Below are 17,108 nucleotides of genomic sequence, written 5' to 3' on the forward strand. Positions count from 1 at the left end.
GTACAAACAGATGACACATCTGTCCGTTAGCCCTCAAGCGAGTAACAACTCCAAGCACAATCATCAACACAAGCAAGTTAACTTTATTTTTCTCAATATAAAATGAAACAGCCATTGAAATATTTACAGGACAAGACAAAACACATATCAAGAATCCTAAGACTAAAACTGGAAATGCACACCGGGTGTAACACACGAGTATTTTTTTTTTGTATATACTTCTGCTATTTGACAGGTACAATGAATCAGACCATCCACAAGCGTAAATGCAACCATCCTTCAAGTGATGAAAACGAAGCCATATTAACCACATGGCACAAACTACATGTAAGACTGGCTGAGAACCTGTCTTTAATACAAAATCTAAAACTGACTTGGAGAGTAAAATTTAAAGGTCATCATCCGAGTCAGAGTCCAGGATGTAGGCTACAGGTTTGCGGGCGCGTGAGGGCTTGTCCCGCTTTACCGCGGGAGCTGCTGCTGCTGCCGTCTCCTGGTCTGAAACCTGGAAGCTGTCGTCGTCCTCATCCCACCTCTTGGTTTTCTGCAACAACAGAGAAAATACTCAATGATTAAAATGTGTTCATAGTGACTTACAATACCTAAATGAATAATGTGGTCCATTAAAGCTGCAGTAGGTAACTTATGATATGATGCAAATATGATCAAAAGTTATTTTTCGGTCACTTTATCCTGACAGTAGTGCAAAACAAAAATCATGTTCCTCTGTGTCCTCCTAGGCCCTGTTCAGACCTGGTACCAACATGCGTCCTTGGTGATCGGATCACAAGTGGACAGCTCTTAGTACAGGTGTGACCGCACTCGAGACGCATTGAGATCGGATCTTTCAGGCCACATTCAGAAGTGGTCTGGGCCGCAAACGGACACATTCCTGTGTACACATTAAGGACCACTTACTCAACTGACGTCCCGCTGGGATCCGCGGCATCTCACTGCGCTCCTCAGGTGAACAGATATTGCATATAGAGGCCCCAGCGCTCCTAATGGCATTTGCAAGATCGCACCGCGCCAAAGGAAAACAACCAATCCGAGCCGAGCAGTCTCTGCAGCAGCTGTCAATCACAGCTCGTGAAACTCATGAACTCCGATCAAACGGTAAAACTAAGCAGTGCTGACCAAACGTGAATCAGTATTCTGTTACTGTAACGCCTATTTCTCGCCTCAAATGTTTTCAGAAACACATTTTAGCGAACTGTTTAGCTGTAAAATGAGAATGTTGAATGAAACTGACCTTGCTGGCGGTTGTTTTGGCCTTGAGGCGTGACATGAGGTCTCCTGAGCTGCTGTCGGAGTCGTTGCTGGCGGCCTGTTTGCGTTTGATCACTGGCTTCGTCTTTGTAACTGGAGCTTTGACTTCACCCTCTGAGTCACCGGAGTCGAACGAAGGTTGAACCTTCTTAGCAGCCGTGGTGGACGCAGGTTTGGACTTAGAAAAAGCATCCAAGACGGACGGCTGATTCACATCTATGAGAAGTTAACAAGAAAAAATAACTTTGCAGATCAGGGAAGGATGCATTTAACTTGTTTCTTTTCAACCATCATGCACTTAAGTGTCCGATCGACGTGTGCTCACCAGAAACATGTCTGACAAATGTGTACAACTGCTGTTACAACCCCAATCTCTAAATAAGCTCGGCAGGCTCGTCTAAATACCTGCAGCCTTCTTCTTGGATGCAGCTGGTTTCCTGGCAGCGGCGGGTTTTTTGGGTGCAGCCTCCTTAGTTTTACGTTGAACTGGAGCCTTGGCTGGAGGCGCCTGATCGTCGGACTGAGCTGCAAAAACACCACAAAGAGCAGATAATTCAAACCTCAGACCCATAGCCCAACATTTCTCAAGCTCTTATCACGAGCGTCCCGTGAAAATACTTACAGCTCGACTTGGATTTAGCTTGTTTAGCTGTCGGTTTGCTCTTTGACGTTTTCTTCCTGCGTAGAAAATGACAAAAAGTTGATTTAAAAAAGTTTAAATAACTTGACTGAAAGAAGCTTCATACATCAAGTCGTTTTCATACTCACTTGGGTTCTGGAGCTTTGGGGGACGGGGCTGGAGAGTCGGCGTCGCTCTCCGCAGTGGGCTCGGGCAAAAAGCTGTCATCGTCATCACTGATAGCGGCTTTCCGTTTTGGAGCGTCCTTCTTTCCCCAGTCATCAAATTCGTCTTCACTGTCGGACAAGTTGTACTTCACCGCAGCTGAAGAAACAGGCAACAGAATGGTCGGATTTAGCAACGCAAACAATGTTGTGGGATTATTCCTTATTTCATGGGGTATTTTGGTATTTCTACATTATTATTACATATTTATATATACCACAAGATGTCACTAAAGAGCATGTAAAGAGTGTTTTCTTTTCATGCCAAGGCATTTGCATATATATATACACAGTATAAACAAAAAAAATGTAAATTAATCATTCGAATAGGGATTTGGAGGTTGAATACCATGGCAACGGTCGCAGCTTCAGGTCAGCCCTAGTTAATAGTAGTTTGTTTTACTAAAGTCCTCCCGTAATAGATGATTGCAGTCTACCGATAAGCAATGATAGAGGTCACGGCCATCTAGCAGATTCACCTTTAGTTTTGCGTTTGACCTTCTCCCTGGGGGCGACCACTTCCTCTGCCTCCATGTCGGACAGACTGGCGTCTTCGTCCGACCATGGATTATTCTTGGGCTCCTTGGCAACGGGTGTGAACCGAAGAGTGCTCTGCTTGCCGGTCTTTGATGCTGCTGCAGAGAAGGGTGTTTCTTAGTCATCTTTAATTTAAAAAAAAAAAATGCAATGCAGCTTCATTACAGTAGATAGAGTATTTAAAAAAGGTCTGTGTGCCCATCTCGCCATGCATCCAAACTTTATATTGTTTTACTGGCTCCTGGGTCTGTTTGTTACCATAGCGGGGGTGTGGAGTAATTGCTGCTGTAAAATTCAGAAAAGTGTGGGTAGATATAATAAAGTTTGCAAATGATGTATTTGCCACATGTTGCCACTAGATGTCACTAAAGAGCCGTTGCTTACTGGTTGCACATTTAAAACAGGCAGTGGTGGAATAAAACTAAGTACATTTACTCACCAGTGTTTTCTTTTCATTCACTTTCTACTTCTACTCCACTACATCTCAGAGGGAAATACTGTACTACATTTATTTGACAGATTTAGTTATTTTCCAGATAAAAAATGTTTGAATACAAAACATAGGAGCTTATAAAATATGATATTTTGATTTAACTTAAACTAGACAACTGTTTATACAAGAACAGCTGAAACGATTAGTCGATTAATCAATTAGTTGACAGAAAATTGGCAACTATTTTGATTCATAAATATGAAGATTTGCTTTTCTTTTTAATTATTCTAATAATCTTAATTTATTTGTAATAATTTGTACAACTGTAAAAAATCCTGCTTTTACATTAAAGCTTGAGTAATAATAATCTAATGATACAATATAGTAGTAAATAATAGTATAACCGTCACAGGGGACATTTTTCTGCATTGAGTACTTTTAATACTCAAAATACATTTTCCTGATTATATTTATATACTTTTACTGAAGTAACATTTTCAATGTAGGACTTTTACTTGTACCAGAGTATGTTATTAGTCTGGTATCTCCACTGTAAACAGGACACTATATTTATCAAAATTATGTTTTGATCGTGATTGTTGAATAAAACATGTTCCAACGCTTCAAAAATAAATTTTACGTCACTTATTTTTCATTTTGTTTGAATGAAATTTAACTTTTTATATGAAATTAATAAAATTATACAATCACAGAAGAGAAATTTTACAGTCTGATATATTTAACAATCTTTAAGGAACAAGCTCAGTGGACAGCTCTGAACCTCTGAACTCAAAATCAACTCAAGATGTGTTATATGACATCTTCATCCACGCTCACCTTTTTCCTTTGGCTGGGTTTTAGTTTTCTTGCTCAGTCGTGCAGCCAAGCCCACCTCCTCGCTTGGCTCTGCGTTCTCCGCATCGTCTCCAAACTCCATCTTCATCACTACATCTTCACTCTACGATTATAGAAAAGAAGGTCAAGCTAGATGTTAAGTGTCATTTGGAAAGTGCTGTGCCAGAAAAAATTATAAAAACATCAAGGCAGACTAAGATAGACTTTTTGTAGTGTGATTTAATTTAATTAAAAAATAAAATAAAATCATACCTTGATTTTTTTGCCCCTCTTGCCTTCTCCTTTCTTAACATCAGCCCTCTTGTTAAGTTCAGCTTTCATGGTGCTGGAAATGCGCGGGACAACACGGCGACCCTGCGGCGTGGGCAGAGTCTCCTGCTTCACCTTCAGCTTTCTGCCCTTTCCACCTTTTTTAACGACAGGCATGTCGGCGACCTCCTTTTCTTTTGCCTCAATGTTCTGTGCACAACGTAGATTATTCGGGGGGGGGGGAAGTTTGTCAATGGATCAGTGCTCAGTATGCATGCATGCTCATATGGGTTATAATATTGCCAATCCCTTTTCTAAAACCGTGGTGCCAATACCTCCAGTTCCTCGCAGAAAGCAGCCAGGTCTTCCTTCCACATGTCTGCTGGAGACTTCTTCTTCAGGGTGTCCAGCTCTGTCAACTACAAAACAGCAGTTGGGTCAGAAATGAACTGCGTTTACAAAGGAGAGATTTGAAATAGGGCTGTCAATTGATTAAAATATTGAATTTTTAAGTATTTAATACTCTTATCAACATGGGAGTGGGCAAATAAGCTTGCCTTATGCAAATGTATGTATATATTTATTATTGGAAATCAATTAACAACACAAAACAATGACAAATATTGTCCAGAAACCCTCACATGTACTGCATTTGGCATGAAAATATATGCTCAAATCATAACATGGCAAACTCAAGCCCAACAGGCATGGGCTTGTGTGTAAAGGGGAGACCCATAGTTACCGTGGGTACCCATAGAACCCATTTTCATTCACATATCTTGAGGTCAGAGGTCAAGGGACCCCTTTGAAAATGGCCGTGCCAGCTTTTCCTCGCCAAAATTTAGCGCAAGTTTGGAGCATTATTTAGCCTCCTTCGCAACAAGCTAGTATTACATGGTTGGTACCAATGGATTCCTTAGGTTTTTCTAGTTTCATGTGATGCCAGTATCTCCACTCTAGCTTTAAAACTGAGACCGTGACAACCTAAAAAAGCAAGTTGAGTTAATGCGTTAAAAAAATTAGTGGCATTAAAACAAATTTGCGTTAACTGGTTATTATCGTGTTAACTCTGACAACCCTAATTTGAATTTAGAATTTTAAGTCGGTAAGATTGCAGCAGAGCTGAACATCACACCTTGGCGTCCCTCTGTCGGCAAAGCTCGTCTTTCTTCTCTTTGGTCAAGTACCACATGGGCATATTCAGCAGGTAGTTGTAGTCTGGCCCGCTGGTGTCCTCCTCCTCCGTCTCTTCCGTCTCTTCCTCCACCGTCTCCACATTCTAAGAGCAGAAACACAAACACATAATGTTATTTGCTGGAGTGGAGGCTGATTATTGAGCATTCCTCATTAACGTAGCTGAACGCCATGTGATTCAAAGTGTCCTACCTTCTCCTGGGCCTGTTTCCAAGCCTTGACTGGGTCAGAGTCGTAGCCCATCTCCTGCAGCATGCGAATCAGCTCCTTCTTCGGCTTGTTCTCTACAAGTAGATGGATAGTGTTAAGAGTTATGATCAAAATAAATCTAAACACATTCTAGGTCTCCACAATTATGGCTAAAATGATCATCTAAATTGTGATTTCCAGGAATATTACAATTTCAGAAGCTGTTCCACATGAAAACATTTAAATAGCTTTTCTTCAAAATTTAAATTTGAGGTTAAAACTTGCAATGTATGATTAATCAAAATAAAAAAAAAATACAAACTACTCATCTTTCCTGTTTGTATGTCCTTCAAATTAAATCGCAGCAGTGTATGCTTTAAACAAAAGTTGAAGCTACTAACCAATGACCAAGGTTCCCTGGACTTTCTCCAGGATGAAGCGGGCCTGGTTGGTGAGTTTAGCACCTTCTGCCCCCAGCATGCCGATCAACCAATCCTTTCTCAGCCCGTAGTACTTCATCCTCAACTCAAAGAAGTCCTTGAGAACATCCAGCGCAGACTCATACTTCTTCAGGCTGCCCACGTGGTCAAACAGAACCTAAAAAAAAAAAAACGATTTTATAGTAAGCTACGAGACTTGATCTGTCACTGAAACATTAGCTGTGTGTGCAGGTGTGTGAGCAGTTACCATAGAATTGCAGGTGAGGGTGTTCTGAAGTTTGAAGACTTTGTGGAGGCCAGCAGCCTCCGCCTCGCTCAGCTTATCTGCCGTCATTGTGACCACGAAGCGCACGGTGGTGTCGGTGTGGTATTCCCTGTAGTCTGTGATCAGAGAGGGGACCTTCTCTGTGCCGTTCAGCATTGGCTCCAGCACGTTCTCCTTGTAGGTCTAAAACCACAGAGAACAGCGGGAAATTACATACAGAGGTAAATTAATTGGTCGCAAAAGTACTTTAAAAATCATTAATTTAATGGCAGTCCACAGACCAATGGTTGCCGTCACTGTGACTTCTTCCATCTATGATGAATATACATGATGGAACATCCTGAACACATCACTAATATGAAGGACAAAGCTTTAGTGACTAACCTGTGTCCAGGTTTTGACGGGCAATTCAGAGATCTCAATGGTGGTGGAATCGATGATGGCCACCTCTCCGCTGATGATGAACTGGTTGTCCACCACCTGCTCAATTGTGCCTTTGAAGCCTTTGTAGTTTGGAAGCTATGGGAGGAAAACAAAAAGGCACCCTCATCATCTGATTTGTACACCAGAACATACACAAGATAGCAACAACAGCCATTTTCTTGTGCTCACCATTGGCAGAGGCTCATCGCCATTGAGCATGCGGTGGATGTTGCTGACGATCTCTCGTATGTCGTAGTTGGGCATCCTGCTGGCCCAGCCTGTGCCGATACCTTCACAGCCGTTCACCAGCGCAGTGGGGATGATGGGAATGTACCACTCCGGCTCTACGCGCTGGTTGTCATCGACATTATACTTGAGCAGGTTGCCATCCACAGTTGGGAAAACAAGGCGGGTCAGAGAGCTAGAAGGAGACAGTTTGGAGAACTTTTTTTAGTTAATCACCGACTAGGTAAACCAAAAAAATTAATTCCCCCACATTCTCAAATGTGTGCGCGAGGCCTGTAGCTTCAGATCATTTGTAGTTTATAAGGAGGCTGCTGACCTGAGCATGGTGAAGATGTATCGAGGGCTGGCAGAGTCCTTGCCGCCGTGCAACCTGGTTCCAAACTGACCCAAAGGCTGCAACAGGTTCAAGTTGTTGCTTCCCACGAAGTTCTGGGCCAAACCTACAATGGTCATCATCAGAGAGATCTGAAAAAATGAACAGAGTTGAACGGATTAAATCAACAGTTTTATCAAAAGATGCTGCTTGCAGAAGACCAAGGCCAAGATGGCAGTATCAATTTCAAATTAATGTAAAAGTTGAAAGCAAACGACATACAATGTGTGATAGCAAAATACAAGCCAAGCTATTAAAAAAAAATAAAAAACAAACTATTGTTTTCTCAACACATGAACGCTAGCTAGGGGTGCAACGGATAACAAAACTCACGGTTCGGATCGTATTACAGTTTTGAGCCACGGATCGGCTCAACAGAAAAAAAGAGGGAGCAAACTTTTAGAGATGCCCCGATCATGTTTTTTTTTACGGCAGATGCAGATTGCCTATCGTCGATGAGCCATATTGGGCGATACAGATCGTTTTTGTTGTTGTTTTTAAATTGAAATACATGTACTTTGTTATAGTTATCTATAGTGGTTATTTGCATAAAAACACAATTCAAATGATTAGGAAACAAAATATTGTATTTTTATTGATTAAAAAATTCTTGGCTTTCAAAGTTGTAATTCTGTCTTAAAAGCTGCTTAGAGCTAGGAAGTTAAACAGGTCATATATCTATCTCTGTTATCTATTTTATATTGCTGTGAAAACATCTCCTTTAAACAACTATATTTATTCAAGATTCAGGCCAAAAAGTACATTTTACAAGATTCCTCATGATAACTTTAGAATTTACTCAATACTCGTTTTACTGAATAGAGCCTGAATGCACCATAATGTAACTCAATGGAACCTCCGTATGTTAGCACTTAGCTCCAGTGCTGTCAACGCTACCAGCTCTCCTCCTGCCGATTTCAACATGGATATATTGTTCACAATGTAACATTATCAGGGATCGGCAACTAGAAAGCATTGCCTATCTCCCGATCGCATATTTTTTACTGAATATCGTCCAATAAGGATCGGCAGTAAAACTTTATTTGTTTCGTACGGATCACGTATCAACTACGGTTCGTTACACCACTAATGAACTCTACAACTGGCTGTAGCCTGACATCAAACCAACAGGCTACTTTAGACATTAAAAAGACAAGCAAAGAAAGCTTCTCAGAAATTTTACAAAAAAAATCATAAGCATTGTAAACATATGTGGGAAAATCAACTTATCAAAGTGTAACGTAATCTCACCTCTCCATGGTGGTAGGCTGACATCTCAGCCACCGAGCCAGCCAGCTGGGCCACCTTCACCTCCCGCTTGTCGTTCCTCTTGAAGCAACTAAACAGCACCTTCCTCTGGCCTGGTTTCAGACCTGAGACACACACATAAATGCAGACACACATTAAATGTTACATTTCCCTTAAGATTTGCAAACGTATTCTTGGTGATCATAATCATTTCACGCACCGTCCACCATGCAGGGGATTGACCTCTCGTTGTCAGAGTTGGAGAAAAGTACCAGCTCCTTGTTGACGAAGTCGTTGTACGAGAGGGACGTGGTGGACAGACCGTACAGGAACTCCTGTGAAGAGACGGCAACAGATGGATACGGTGAAACTTAACAGACAAACAGCAATAAAGCACATGGAGTTCAGCAATCTTTTGGAAAATTACATCAGGCAGGTTGTGAGCCCTACGCTGGCGTCTGTTGACCATGAAGTTGGTCAGCCATTCTTTCCGCTCATCCACTTTCTTCTTGCTAAAGGCCTGGGCAAAACACAACAATCAAATATTAGCACTCCAACTACGAATTATATCCTAGCCAGGAAGTTTGAAATGATATGAAACAGATGGGTAACGTCTTACAAGGGTAATAGCTTCATCGTCTTCAGGTCCGCCGTACTTGAATGGGATACGGTGTCTCTCAAAATCAGAGAAGTACTCCTTGGCTTCCTGCGATGTGCTGGTTCCCAAACCTGGATGGAGTAAGGCCACAAAAGGTTAGAAAGAGCCATTATAATGACACTCAAGCCTATAACCTTGACATTGGTCAGGTATGAAGGGTTGCTTACTTGTCTTTCTTTACTACCACACAGGGGGTTTTATCACAAACCTTTGTAGTATTTTGTTTTCCAAGATTTGTAGTTGGCCTGGCTCTCCTTCCATACGTTGAATTCGGGGATACTGTAGAAGGACAGCTGAGTTTTCTTGAGAGTTACCTAAAGAGGAGGGAAAAAGAAATATGCAATCACTTTTTGTCTTCTCACCTTTGACAACAAAATGGTAAAATAAGGATAGAATATAGGCTAACCATCATCAAAAAGGATTCATGAGAAGTGTGATTTTTATATAAACGGTAGAATTGTTGTCAATAAGAAAGTGCTTCTGTGGTTTTGACACCAGATGGCAGCGTTGTTGCAAATTCAGGGAGACTACTTTACTACTCCTCCAGTACTTTGGTTCACAATATATGCTGTATCCTCAAATTCTTTAGCTACTAATATTAGCTTATTAGTAGAATAACTTGTCAAACACAGACCAAAATATCCTGTGGTTTCAGAGACCATGTACCTTGATGATGGGGGTGATGAACTCTTCCAGGAAGTTGTGGCGCAGCAACGATGGCCAGTTGTGGTGGATGAAGTTGATTAGCAGGCCCTTAATGTGGGAGCCGTCTTGATCCTGTCACAGAAGCACAGTAGAGTCCAGTCACATCAATGTAATCAGTAAACCTAAAGATGAATACCACTTGAACTTTTGCATGCATCACTGTACCTATAATGAAGTGGGTGACAACCCTGAAAAAGTTTACACGGTGCTCTATGACAGCACTAAAGAGTAGTACGTTTAAAATGAATACAAATTGGATTCACTAAAAAATAAAAAACAGACGTCCGAGATGAGAATAAATGAAACTGCTGCCGCACCTGATCTGTCATGATCATCAGCTTGCCGTAACGCAGTGTCTTGAGGGAATCTGGGTCGCTGTAGTTCTTCTTGTACTGAAGGCCGAGGATCTTGATGATGTTGTTGATTTCAGCGTTCTCCATGATCTGATGAGGGAGACCAAACGAGTTTTATTCTCAGCTGTTTGCTGAACTAAATTACAGACATATGATGCTCAATACATGTCTATACAAAGTAAATACAAACGATACAGACCTAGTATCGATATGACTTATAAGACATGTGGCTGCCATGTAATGACTGTGGGCCTGACCTGTTTGAGTGTGGCCTCCCGGACGTTGAGCATTTTTCCTCTGAGAGGGAAGACGCCATAGCGGTCCCTGCCGACCACTCCGAGCCCAGACACAGCGAGTGTCTTGGCTGAGTCTCCCTCAGTGAGGATCAGCGTGCAGCCGATGGAGTTCTTCCCACCTGCCGGAGAACATGGTTACTGTAGGATGATGGCAGCTCAGCTTACTTTCTCATGAGGCTGACAGAAGAGAAAAAAAAAGGCATGGTATACAATACCTGCATCGTTGGCATCGTCCAGTTTAGGCACCCCCTTGATCTTTGTGTGTTTAACACTTGAGCATTTCTTGTTGAGCTGGGTCTGAGCCTTGAACTTCACCCAGTTCATGATGCTTTCCACAACCCCGCAGGTTGTGGCCTACGGAGAACAAAAAAATGAAGAGGGATGTGTGATATCGGAATGATTACACTGCTGAGGGTAAGAACACAATGCCGGTGGTGGTTTTTCGTTGGCACCTGTTTAATGAACTTGTCGCTGAGAGAACAAGTGGATCCAAAGCTCTTATGCTGCAGTGTCATGTTCTCTTTGGTCTGAGAATCAAAGGTGGGGTTCTCAACCAGGCAATTGACAAACAGCCACAGGTGGTTCTTCACCTGGATGGAGAGGGAGAGGAGCATGCACAATTATGTGCTCTGCTAACAGGAGAATATTTGGAATTTCAGCTTCATATAAAAAAAAAAAAAAATATGAGAGATGACTGTACCTGGAAAGGCTTGATGACCACCCCAGCTTTGTTCTTCCTCTTCACCACGTCAATGAGCTTGCTAACCACCTGGTCTGTAACATAGTCAATGTGCCTCCCTCCCTGCAGAGAACAAACACAAGATCCCATTTAGAGAATAAATGACATAAGTCTTAATCATAGTGACACAAAGTGGCTGGGAGAGCAGCCAACCTTGTACTCTGCTGCCAAAGGAGCCTGGTCTACTAGTTCAGTCAGCTTTAAAATGCTTCATAGCTGCTATGTGATGTAAATTTAAACAGGGCTGACGAATTAAGATAAAATTATAATTGGCGCCCAGCATTCCAACAGACTACTTAAAAAATGAAATTACTAGTTTGGCATTGAGGTCATAACCCACACTCAATTCATCACTAAAGCCCATTTCATACACTGTGAAATTACCTTGGTTGTGGCAATACTGTTGACAAAGCTGACTTGCTGGAAACCTTTCTCGCTCATGGTGAGGCAGACCTCCCAGCGCTCGTTGACGACCTCGTGGATCACGGTGAGGGCGCCGCCGAGCTCGTCCACCTTGTCCTTCAGATACATGTCCACGTAGCTACGGAAACCTGTAAGCTGGAGCACAAGAGTGATCTTAGTGTTGATCGCAAAATGTATCCCCTACAGGCTTATGCAATGATCAGTTATATGGTTATATTTTCAAAAGATTTTCTCAGCTGAAGGAGGTTAGCCTGAAACTTAAATCAGCTTCAAAATTGAAAATGGAGTTTGTGGAGGCTGTCTTGACATTTGTTGAAGTTAATTTGAATCTAATAAATGATATTTGAGAGGACAAATTAAAACCCACTTCTAATTTAAGAGACAGCTGATAGATGGGTGGATGACAGAAAGCAAAAATGCAGAAAGTGAGACAGAAATGTGAAACAGCACGGTAACTTACTGGCAGCTTCTTGCCATTGAAGAACACACGGACACCCTTGGAGGCTCCAGCGATGTCGTAGGCCCTCCTGGTCATCAGAGCCACTGTGTCTTTGTCCAGGATGCTCATTTTAAACTTGGCCAGGTCGGGACTGAAGGTGATGCAAGTGTATTCCTCTCCCTCAAAGGGTTTGATCTTATAATCCCCTGCTCTGCCCATGTTGTCATGCCAAGTCTGTGGAAAACATGGACATACCGTGAAATTACATTTTTCCCTTTACACTGATTACAAAATAGCAAATGTGGTTTCAGCCTGCCTCCTACCTGCTTGAAGGACTTCTTTGACTGTTTACAGGCAGTCTCTACAGTGAACTTTGTGCTGAAAATGTTGCAAAGCTTAGCACCATATCCATTGCGTCCACCTAAAGAACAAGTATTGGTATGAAGATGTGGGTTAGGATACTAGAAAAATGTCATGCTCTACTGAGTAACACCAAACATGACTGTAGCTTGTTTATACAAAACCCTATGTGTGGCTTAATATTACATTTCTGTTGACTACTAGAAGTGAAAACATTGATGCATATCATCATCTTTAAAAGGGAAACATCACCTACATTAAGAATTCAGTATGTTATTTCCATGGCCTAGGAAAGTGCAATCAATATTTGTGAAAATGAACTCCTCTCTCTTAAAGCCAGAAACCAGAGAAGTAAGTCTCAAACTTGTGATGTCATACAGTATAAAGTCTGAAGCTGCTCCATAGACAATGATTGGAGACTGTTTTTGCAAGACCCACAGAATGTTTGTTTTCTTTTTTTATATCCAAATGAGCTTTATTGTATGGTAGTGTTCTCAGATGTGACACAGAAAATGTTCCCATATACTCAGATCATTCCCCTCGATGCTCTCAGTGTCACCTATAACATCTTCGGTTCCACACTTTATACCTTATGACATCATAAGTTTGAGTTTTAGTACTCTAGTTTTTGGATTTGGGAGAGAGTTGTTCATGTTTACTGATATTTTTGGACTGTCATAGGCCATTGGAAAAACGTGTATACATTTTGAAAAAATGGACGTGGTTCCCCTTTAGGATACGCCTTTATTTTGAAATTCTCATTGCACCACCATTTCCATCCAAGTGCACTTCCTTCCTACAGAGCACAGTAATAAAAATGTCATATCATATTGTAGTTGCTTTTAGTGAGTTGATATAAATGCAATTGATTGTTTTAAATGGGCATATGATATCTACTCATATCGATCGCAGGCCCCTGAAGTTAATTGACGTGGCAGACTTTGTGATGTCAGCAAATATCATAACGTTGTCCAAAGAATCGATAATATCGTTTTGTGATGAAACTTGTGATTGACTACTCGGATCTTATGTTATCATAGTTTGCCGGTCCTCCATTAAGATGAAATATCTTTTTTGAAACGGGGAATGTGTAAACTCTCCTCTTACAATGGAGTCTATGTAAGTATTTATAATAATAATAATAATAATAATAATTATGAATCATACTTTCAAATGATTATAACAGACATTTTGCTGTAATTTCCACTTCCAAATAAATAGTTTAGATATTATAGTTAAAGGTTTTGTCTGATTGTTTAACTGCACATGTTGCTCACGCTGTTGGACTCTATTGTAAAGTTGAGCCTAGCATTGTCATTGCATGCCTAGATCTCTGCAACTTCATTGGTGAGAAAAGTGTTATCGTGACCAAAAGCCAAGATGGCTTAAACTAGAAAAATAAAAACCCAAATTGTTAAAACATTTTCCTAGAGTCTTCAGTCTCACCAGTGACTTTCTTCTGGTCATCATCGTAGTTACTGGAGGTGAGGAGCTGTCCAAAGATGAGAGCAGGCACGTACACCTTCTCCACCTTGTGCTCCACCACAGGAATACCCTTTCCATTATTCCACACACTGATGGTGTTGTTCTCACTAAAAAGGAAAGAAAACATACACACACATTTGGTCATGTGCTGCTGTGATACCAAGGAGAACAGTTGAGCTGGATATGAGTTGAGGTTATCTGACAACTTACAAGCAAAGGCACACTGTGGTAGGATTATAAGATATTTTGAGATCTTGGTCGTGCAATATTTTATATTACTCACACATCAATGTTGATCTTGATACAGGACATGCTCTTGTCCCTCTGCTTATTGTCAGCTGCATTTACTGTTGAAAGAATTAAAACATCAGTATAGTAGGCCCGCTAATAGGTGGTCAACAATTTGTCTATTAAAACACCATGTAAAATTAGAGCTATTTACTCACCAAGGATCTCATCAAAAATCTTGTAAAGCCCAGGCACAAACAAGATTTCACGGCAGTTCAGTCCCTCTTCCTCATCATACACCCACATTTGCTGAGGAAAGAAATCAACTAGTCATTACAAAGGTCATCAGGTATTAAATTTGTATAATGTGAACCATTAGTGCTTTGTTCTTCTAATCAACATCATGCACCATGCAGTGAGAGCAAAATTCTTCAGAAAATATCTAAAATAGTCCACGCTCACATCAGCTCCTGTGAGATTTACCCAAGGACTTAAATCAATAAAGGTTTATTAGAGAAGCCATCAATTTCAAAAGACACAGACATTGCTGTGTGACCTCTTACTTGAGTGACAGGCTCTACAGAGCCGATGTAGGAGTCCGGTCGGAGCAAAATGTGCTCCAACTGCGTCTTCTTCTGATAGATCCTCTCCACAGACATGCGCTTTGGATCTTTCTTCGTCTTCTCCACCGGCTTGTTTTCAAAGAACGTCTGCTGTGAATGACACAGGGTTATCTTTTAATTTTCTGGCACTGCAGTCAAGACTGCAGCAGGAGTTTGTGTTACAAGCAGGGTCTGAAATGAACCTTTTTCCTCACCTGCCACTGTGGCAGGTCACTGAACATTTCTACCAGCCACTAATTTTTGTTTTTGTCTGCCACTTCTGAAGTCTAGGTAGAATGCTTAAAAATTGTAAACACAGACTCAGTGGTACCAGACTGTAGAATTATGGAATATATCATGTAACCTTAATCCATGACTATATTTGGTAACAATTCATTTTACAGATCTGCAAATTTCATAGTAATTAGGTGATAATTAGCAAGTTACCTATTTGAAATTTCTTTGGAATTACTGCAAAATTACCCCAGTACTTACTTAAAAATGTATCGAAATTACTTTATTATAAACCTAATTTAATAATTATATGTTAAAATAGCATTGTATGCTAAAATTTCACCTGCCACAGCCAACATTTACCCTGTATTTGGCAGGTGGCAGGTGCTAATTTCATTCCCTGGTTACAAGTAACCTCCACACAATGACCAACAGCATCTGCAATAACACTCAAACAGCTCCACATGGTTGTAATTACTTGATTCTTGAGTTTTAATGTAGACAAAACCTCAGAAAAATTGGTGAACACAAAAATATGTCTACTGAAAAAAAAATGTCATCCCCTTGAAGTTGCTGGGATGTGATTTCAATGTGTTGCTCAAGGACACTTCAGGAGGGCAGATGTTTATACAGTGGTTTACTGGTTGCAGACAATAAGGGAGATGCTGCTCCCCAAGTGCTCCACAGACAGACTCAGGAAATCCTTTGTCCCCCGAGCCATCAAACTGTACAACACCTCTCTAAGGAGGACGGTCTGCAGGACAGATAATAATGCATACAGTGCACTTTCATAGACTAAGCTACTGGAGTTACCTGCATTATACTCATTTTTAACAGTCTCTTCTGCACTATATTCACTTTTTTAATAGTCCTGTATCACAGCTGTTACACTGTACTATATTCAGTTTTCTTCATCTCCTTTTTTTTTTTTTTGTACTTTGCACTACTAACTTTTTTACTGCCTTTTTACTAACATGTTTTGCACTATGGAACTGTGATGCTGGAAACTTGAATTTCCCTCAGGATCAATACAGTTACTATCTATCTATCTATCTATCCATCTATCTATCTATCTATCTATAGTATTCATCTATCTATCTATCTATAATTTTGAAAATGACACGTCGTCCACACACTATAGACAAATCAATGATAATGTCACATTGTGAGTGAAGTCCCCCTGGGGTCTTCAGGACCTGTTATCTGCAGCATTAGCCAACTTTAAACTGCTGAATTCAACTCAATTGTGATGCTGACGTTAAATGAATGCAACATTATATTATGTGTGCAACCTCATGGTCTGCTGTGTGAGAAGGAAAGCTTATTTCTTAGTTTGTTTAGGAAGAAATACAACATAACATTAGCTCACTGTGAGCCAGATGGTTTCTAAACATGTATTGGCCTACATCACATTTCATGCTTGAGGAGAGTTAGTGACATCAAACATTGTTCTTTTCTTCACCAGTGTGTTAACGATAATTATGTTAAAGTTGTTACTAATAAAAGATGTTAAAGCAGAGCTAAGAAGTTTCACTGCAGCTACTCTAACAATAACATTAGCTGCTAGGTAGCTCCACATTCATTAGCAGGTTAGCAGCACATGATGAAGTTTCAGTAAAGTTACCTTCAGTGGTTCAGCCATTCTTCTTATATTTAACGTTACTGCTTTCAATAACTTATCGAAGACGTCTTTAATTAACGTTAGCTAACCAACTACACCACCTAAGCTGCTGCCTGGCTGCACTAATTCGTGTCGACGCTTGAATGAAGAGAAACACTTTGAAAATTCAAAACTTGGAGGCAACAACATCCCGCCAGATATTTTAACCAATCAGAACGAAGAGCCTTCTGATGCTCTCCTCCAATCAGGAACGCAGAACTCCCGATTTCAAGTAAACAACCAATCAGTGACGGTTAAAGAGGCATGAGCCCGCCCACCTTGTGTCTCACAGCCAATCAGCTTCCCAAGATGGAAAAGAATAGAATAGAAACATCTATACCATGCATACTGTATATACAGTA

General features: G+C 40.8%; 1 protein-coding gene across 3 annotated transcripts; it reads right to left on the minus strand.

Annotated features, from left to right (window-relative positions):
* Positions 1-68: 68 nt before the first annotated feature.
* top2a (DNA topoisomerase II alpha) lies at positions 69-16,898 on the minus strand. 3 transcript variants are annotated; one of them, XM_037755662.1, is made up of 35 exons: positions 16,711-16,898; positions 14,814-14,960; positions 14,469-14,559; positions 14,306-14,369; positions 13,984-14,129; positions 12,501-12,598; positions 12,199-12,411; positions 11,700-11,873; positions 11,277-11,378; positions 11,029-11,166; positions 10,792-10,930; positions 10,538-10,695; positions 10,245-10,370; positions 9,889-9,999; positions 9,431-9,536; positions 9,184-9,293; positions 8,992-9,084; positions 8,785-8,899; positions 8,568-8,689; positions 7,260-7,408; positions 6,887-7,118; positions 6,659-6,793; positions 6,257-6,457; positions 5,971-6,166; positions 5,573-5,664; positions 5,322-5,465; positions 4,522-4,605; positions 4,190-4,396; positions 3,920-4,040; positions 2,592-2,747; positions 2,038-2,212; positions 1,892-1,947; positions 1,675-1,794; positions 1,253-1,485; positions 69-544 (listed from the first exon to the last, which is right to left on the minus strand). In XM_037755662.1, the coding sequence occupies exons 1-35, from the start codon at positions 16,726-16,728 to the stop codon at positions 389-391; spliced, it is 4,728 nt and encodes a 1,575-aa protein (XP_037611590.1). In that variant the 5' UTR covers positions 16,729-16,898; the 3' UTR covers positions 69-388. The 3 variants fall into 3 exon arrangements, with proteins under 3 accessions (XP_037611590.1, XP_037611591.1, XP_037611589.1); XM_037755663.1 differs by having other exon boundaries at positions 2,592-2,744; positions 14,814-14,963; XM_037755661.1 differs by having other exon boundaries at positions 14,814-14,963; positions 16,711-16,897.
* Between the last annotated feature and the right edge of the window lie 210 nt (positions 16,899-17,108).

Source organism: Sebastes umbrosus, chromosome 20, assembly GCF_015220745.1.
Source record: "Sebastes umbrosus isolate fSebUmb1 chromosome 20, fSebUmb1.pri, whole genome shotgun sequence".
NCBI lineage: Eukaryota > Metazoa > Chordata > Actinopteri > Perciformes > Sebastidae > Sebastes > Sebastes umbrosus.